Raw genomic sequence first — 6,681 nt, forward strand, 5'->3', positions numbered from 1 at the left:
GAAACGGAGGAACGTGGGGAATTAAAACACGGACGGACTACTTCCGGTCGATTTCAAACTCTGCGGTACCTACAACCAAGCAAAGGAAAAACTCCGTTCTGAGGTTGCAGGCGAGTGAGCTGCTGCTTGCATTGTTCAGTGTGGTGCAGACCACCCAAGTGACCCGCTAGAGACATTATACAACCCGCAAAATAAAACGTATGTGTTAGATTGGATCTGAGATCAATCTTGGCTGGTTCTCGCCCTGAGTCTCTGTGCAGTTATCATCAGTCACTGGCGCAAGACGCTGCTGTCTGTAGAGTTGAGATTGTATGGACAGTGCAATCCATTCATTGATGGGCTCTTAATTCAAGTTGCAAATGATATCATTTTAAGTGAACCAATGTTGTTTTATTTTCCTTTTATTGATTCGAAATCTCATTTTAATAATTGCAGTCAGAGTTTTCATTGTCCATTATTTCCGAGGATGGGGGGATACGGTGCTAAACCGACAGGTTTGTACATTTTAGGGCGGCGATATTGTTTCTCGTTTATTTTGTTTTATTGTATTTTGATGGGTACCCGCATGACTTTGTTTTACTCTTTTTTTTATGGTCTTAGTGTAAAGTACCAGGGCATCATTTGTGGCAAAAGCTAGGAAGCCGATATTATCAACAGCCGTATCTGTTTAAATAATTGAAATAGACCCCCTTCTGTCTTTGACTGCGTATTTTAATAGATTTGTTTTCATAGCTAGTATAAGTTCACAACAGAGCTGGTGTTACTGTGACTGGTATATGTTAAATAGTTAATTCAGGACAAAGAGGTCTCGATCACAACAGAGTGGGGTGCGGTGGTAATATAGCAATGCCAAGAAGTGAACATGTGTTTTAATCCCTTCGTTATCAATGCTGTTTGTGAAAATAAACCGCCAAGGCAGGATGGACACTGTCCTTGCAGGCATCGCATTGTATTACAAACAAGAGCGAGAAACAACATGAACGCACTGCGCTTGTACAGCAGTTTATTGCAATCAGGTAACGGACAGTGAGTGTAAAACATCCGGCCGCAATTCATATAGGAAGGGAAAAGCAGGAAATGGTTTGAAATCTGTTGTTTTATGCTGGATCTCGCCAGTTGTCTTCGTCCTCCACTCATGCCTGCCCCTGCCTAGCTCGACAGTATCGTAGAGAGCTCCTCTTCCTTCGTTAGGGGGATGTGTTCTGTGCGCCCCTCTGCAGCTTCAATGTCGTTTGCAAAGTAGACAGTCCTGCAAGAGAGAAAGGGATGACGATCTAGTGAGAAGGAGGCACATGAGAGGACAACTGGGCTGATCCAGGACAGGACAACACAGGATAGGAGGACTGAATCGCTTCAGGCTAAACAGATAGGGATGGATTTGGCTGAAGTTTATAAAATAATACTTGTCCTGGAATCTTTTATTATGGAAGGATGTAAACAAGGGGCATTCAGGAAGCAAATCTGTCTTGTTCCCTGGCTTTTGTTTCATAGCTCCAACACCAATTTTGACGCAAACTCATTAGACATATTACAATGTAATCCTGTTCTTGTCGAAGCTGCCTTCACAATCCAGGGAAAGGAAAGGAGGAGAGAAGCCCTGTCTCGCCAGGCTGTGCTTACCCGTTGTCTCTGGGCAGTCGTGTGAGAGTGAGCCCATCGATGTGCACCCTCCTCCTCCTCCACTCCAGATGCAGGAAGCGACTCGTGTAGAGCTCCAGCAGGAGGCTGTTGAACTCTCCGTCCCTGTCCGCCGGCACCAGGAACTGGTACACCTTCCCGGGGGTAAGAGTCACTGCAGAGCTGCACACACAACACACGCGGTTTACCATGCTTCTACATTACCCCTAGGCTTGTCATGTTTTTAAATGTGCTTTACCATACCTCTCTGGGCTTTACAATGCTTTATTACACTTTGCTTGTACTAAGGGGACACTTTAATAAGGAACAGCACAGAAGCCAGTTACATGACAGCTCACCCGCCATAAAGAAAGAATGAAAAGCTGGCCAGTTAAAGTGCTGCTTGTCTACTCACTGGGAGAGACGCAGGGCCGAGGTCTCCACTCCTCTCCCCTTCAGCTTGACAAACAGCAAGCACCGCAGCGAACGCGTGCCCCCGATCTGCAGCTCCAGCAGGAAGTATGTGACTGGAAGAGAGCAGGAAAGCCAGGGAGCAAACTCGGACCGAGCAGACAAACATTTCAGACGATACCCTCGGCAGATTAACAACAGTACAGACTGCTGCCAAGCTCAGCTGCAAACATTTAATCAGTGACGAATAATTCTGCGGGTTGACTCAAGGTGCTGTAAGGTACTTAAAAGGTGCACTACCCTAATTTGGCTGCAGAACCCTTTTCCCAGCTCTCCACTTTATCATTGATTTTTCACTTACACGCTCAGGCTGTTAATCAGGGCTCTTAAACAGAGCTGATTGTGTTCTGTGTCGAAGCTGGTGAGCTGTGAGAAGCTGGCACTCACCACAGTGCGGAGGGGAGCTGGTAATGTCCAGAAAGGCGGTGAGCTTCTTGAATGGGACTGGCCTGTCTGCTGTCAGCCAGGAGGTGTTATAGCCTAAACAGAGGACAGACAAAGGGGTCAGTGCAGGGGTGTCTTGAATCAATCAAAACTGCATATGTTCCCATATAAGAGAGGACTATAGTACAGGACCAAAGCATGATTCCTATAGTATACTGCAGTACAAACTATAGCTAAGCATACTATATTACTATATGGTGTGTGAGGATGGTAAAATGGTATTTGTTATATGTGATCCGCGCGGCTCTCACACACCCAGCTCTGGGCAGCTCCTCAGCCCTGGTCGATGGCACCGTGTGCAGTGCCCCCTAGTGAAGGAGCGCAGCGAGCAGCAGGGGAACGCAGTCAGAGGACAGCCAGCGCGGATGGAGCTGGTGAAGAGCTGGTAGGCTTTCTGGTGGCTGCACAGGACATAGCGCTCCCCTGAAAACACAATGAAACAAGGGCACACGCTGTGAATATACAGCAGAATCAGTTTCTGAACTTACTACGTTTTATAAGTCATGCCTCGTCTTTATAGCACAAAATTGAGCCTGATGATATATATATAAAAAAAAAACACACATTGATAACTCAGTATCTGCTTTTAAAGTAAACTACACTAATTATACAGAATAAACCCTGGTCAAATAAAAACAGATTTTATCCCATGTGGAAGTGGGCTCTCATTTCTTTTTTGGGGCTCTGTATCTCCCCACTACCCCCCATATAGAGGATTATGAACCCTGTGCTTCTGTCACTAAAGCACTTCCAGGACATGGACGGTCACTTACTGTCCAGCAGCGACTTGGGGCAGCCGGGCAGCTGGTAGCCTTTCCCCACGTAGAAATCCACGTGCCCCATGGGCGGACGCAGCCCCAGAGCTGCTATGGGTTCATTAGCTACAGGGACAACAGCAGACAAGGCTCAGGTCAAAAGAACACGAACCTGGGCAGTGAATTCAGTGCCTTCCATTGATAGTGCAGGGATGGAAATTAGACTCCCATTGCACAGCAGCTTGATCCATTCCTGGTTTTACTAGGAGTTTAATAAAACACTCCTGAGCTTGTTACCTGTACACTGTGGCTAATCAAGCTTGTAGTAAAACCTGGAATGGGTGACACTGCTATGCAATAGGAGTCTCTATTTCCATCCCTTGCTAGTGACAGACCTCTGTAATTGGTGTGGACCACGTCCACAAACTGAGCGTCAGTGTAGTCCAGCCGTGTCCTGGGACCCGTGTGGAGGAAAGACGGGCCGAAGGGGTCCAAACCTGCATAGAAAAACAGAACAGGAAACTCTGAAAAACTCTATACTTACTGCGACCAGGAATTGTGTTGTTTTTGTCCTGTTTGAATGATTTGATTTTTATAATGTCATTTCTTTGCGCCCTCTCTTGCCAGGACTCCCTTGTAAATGAGACGTATATCAAGGGTTCTGTTCTGGTTAAATACATTTTATATCCAATGAGAGAGAGAGAGAGCCTGTTCAATATAAACCCCACCCCGGCTACAGTACTGGTGCTCCCCCTAGTGGTTGTGTCCGTTCAGCGCTGTGCTTGGGTGGAAGGGTAGCTGTTACCTGTAATTCTGCCGATAGAGCCTCGAAGACGGAACCCCGCGATTCCTGCGATGTGAGCCCCTGTGCCGAAGCCAATCAGATGCAGAGATGTAGCACTGAAGCCTTTAGCCTGCCAAGCAAATAGGTGTAGACTGCTATCACTTCCATTAACAAGGATGCCAGTAACACACCAAGTCAGGGCTATCAGTATGATCAGGAAAGCTGATGACCATCATCAACAGGATTGGATAGAAAAAAAGAATTTGCAGTGCAATGTCTAATCACAATTTGATAAGCTCTGCAAGTATGCAAACGTGCAAGTGTGACACACAGACAGCCGTTCAATTCAATTACTTTAGAAATCCCAAAAGAAACAAATTCAAAGATAGACTGGAAGTCTTTCTCAGTGCCTTCTCTTAACCATTAATAATCATCAGCGCCCCTCCATCGTATCTCAACAGTGCAGTGTCTAGACTCACCAGTAGGGAGCGCAGCAGCCCTGCCAGCAGCTTGCCTGCCTGCGTGGCTGCTGTGAGCAGGTTTTGGTTGCCAGGAGCTAGCCAGTCGATGGCCAGGACATTGAGCTGGTGTGCGGAGAGCAGCTCTTGGGCCATGACCCCCACCCAGCGGGGTCTGACTTTGGGGGGGCGGCGTCCGTGGAGAATCACGACGACAGGCAGCCACGGGTTCCAGGGGTACCCAGACAGGGACCCCGATACATTGAGAGGGACCCCACAGGGGCCCCGTCCAGCACTGAACCCCAACACGCTCATCCAGAGAGCCCCCGGCGCTCTTCTTCTGAAATCCTGACACTTCGACCCGCTGCCTAAACAGAGGGCAATCAAACGAGACCCGAGCGGTGATCAAGCATCTCTGAAGAGGCACTGTGAGACCAGGCGTGTGCGAGGCTGGCCCGCCCAGTCCAGGACAACCTGGTTCTGAACTGAACCCTTTAACCCTTTCATGCATGGGATATTGAAAATAGCTGAACATGTTTTAAAATATATATTTTTTCTATTGATTTATATGGAGAAAACATGTCATGCTCATATGAGGCTTTCATGCATTGTGTCTTCCATATCTCCCTGTATAAACACTAGAAGAGTTTTTTTTTGTCCATCCCCATGCAGGTCACCATGCAGGAAAGGGTTAAACCCCCACCCAGGATTGAAAACAGTGAATTTTAACTGTTGAGCCCAAACTGAGTTTCTACACCTGTGATGGACTGGCCTCAAAGACCAGCTGCAATGGATCAACACGACACAACACAATTCAATTCACATGTCTACTGCAGCTTTCATCACAAGGATACCAAAGTGCTTCACACACACTCAAAAATTACATTAAAACAGTCTAGTACAAAATTTAATAAAACAGATATTTTAAAAAATATAACAGTTAAAACTATTTTTTTAATAAAATTGGAATTAAAAAAGAATAACAAGAAAATGCCGTTTTGTAAAAATTGGAAAACTATTTCCCAGAATGCTCTGCACCCCCCCCCCCCCCCCCTCTCCTCTCGGGAGCGACCCGCTGAGAAAAACACAGCGTCTGGCCTTTTAAATTAAGATTAAACACACAGAGGTATCATCCTGTATTATACCATTTCTTGTTTTTTTTATAAATGATCTACATTACTTTTTAAAGAAAGATTAAAAAGGCATTTGTATTATTTGAATGTACATTTATCCACAGCATTGCATTTGAAATATCTGAATATCTTGAATTAATATCATGAATTCACGTTAAACAGGGACCAGAATTGAGACCCCTTGCAACAATACAGTGTTAAAAGTGTATCCAGATATCCAAATGTTGAAAGTACTGCATTGTCAAAAGTCAAGCACAGATGTCAGCCTACCTACAGTGCAGAGATACTGAATATGAATCGATTCAGCCTTTTCCTTATACATTTAAATGTAGCAAATGTAAAAAATAAACACAGAAAACACTCTGAAAGTGAATCATTTGCTACCTGCTGCAGCTCCAAGCAGAAGAAAAAGGCAAAGCAGAGTTCTCTGCATCTTCAAGTCTCTTCAGTCCACAGCATCAAACTACAACCAGAAGCCTCACCCCAGCACCATGCAAATAACCCCAGCAAGGAGCAGCCTCGTAAGATAACCCCTTCACTAGAAACAGAAACCTGTTTTATCGTCAGTGATGTGAAAGTGACATCGTTCATGCAAATCCACACACACTGGCTGATTGTTACATTAAATGCTCAGTTTGTCAGATACTTCTAGGAGGGAGAGTGAGTGGGTGGGGCGTTTTTATTTTGCTTTATGTTGTACAGGAGCTGAAAATGTCTAACACTGTTTGAAGCACACTGATACCGTTTACAACAGAGCCTTAAACTAAAGGGTTAGCAAAATAGGGTTTTGTGAATTACCAATAAGACAGAAAAAAAAGTTTATTACAGTGTTATTGCATTGGAACAGTCAGCTTCATCCATTAGTAATGTGTTTTATTGATATTGTCGGTTATCATTAGTAGTGTTTATTTGAGCCTTTAGAACACATCAATAGACATTTTTTATTATTTATTTTGTGTGCCCAATTATTTTACCCCCAGTTTACAATGTCCAATTATTATTTATCCCCTGACCGCAGC

General features: G+C 45.0%; 1 protein-coding gene and 1 long non-coding RNA gene across 2 annotated transcripts; one reads left to right on the top strand and one right to left on the bottom strand.

Annotated features, from left to right (window-relative positions):
• Window positions 1-73: 73 nt before the first annotated feature.
• Window positions 74-6,062, top strand: LOC131708121 (uncharacterized). The gene is made up of 3 exons (XR_009311266.1): window positions 74-198; window positions 1,557-1,782; window positions 5,202-6,062. It is a non-coding gene; the product is annotated as an uncharacterized LOC131708121 (long non-coding RNA).
• On the bottom strand, window positions 635-6,151 carry LOC117397433 (phospholipase A1 member A-like). Its single transcript, XM_059010305.1, has 10 exons — window positions 6,047-6,151; window positions 4,551-4,897; window positions 4,093-4,201; window positions 3,683-3,784; window positions 3,306-3,413; window positions 2,788-2,955; window positions 2,476-2,568; window positions 2,033-2,144; window positions 1,621-1,800; window positions 635-1,249 (listed from the first exon to the last, which is right to left on the bottom strand). Exons 1-10 carry the CDS (start codon window positions 6,093-6,095, stop codon window positions 1,150-1,152), a joined length of 1,368 nt encoding a protein of 455 aa, XP_058866288.1. The 5' UTR covers window positions 6,096-6,151; the 3' UTR covers window positions 635-1,149.
• Window positions 6,152-6,681: the final 530 nt, after the last annotated feature.

Source organism: Acipenser ruthenus, chromosome 40 (genome assembly GCF_902713425.1).
Source record: "Acipenser ruthenus chromosome 40, fAciRut3.2 maternal haplotype, whole genome shotgun sequence".
Classification (NCBI taxonomy): domain Eukaryota; kingdom Metazoa; phylum Chordata; class Actinopteri; order Acipenseriformes; family Acipenseridae; genus Acipenser; species Acipenser ruthenus.

Coding starts and splice junctions, on each gene's coding strand:
- LOC117397433 (XM_059010305.1), bottom strand. CDS start 6,095: ATGCAGAGAACTCTGCTTTGCCTTTTTCTTCTGCTTGGAGCTGCAGCA. Junction 3,785..4,092: donor CTCTATCGGCAGAATTACAG/GTAACAGCTACC, acceptor TTTTCTATGCAG/GTTTGGACCCCTTCGGCCCG. Junction 2,569..2,787: donor GAGGAGCTGCCCAGAGCTGG/GTGTGTGAGAGC, acceptor TCCTCTGTTTAG/GCTATAACACCTCCTGGCTG.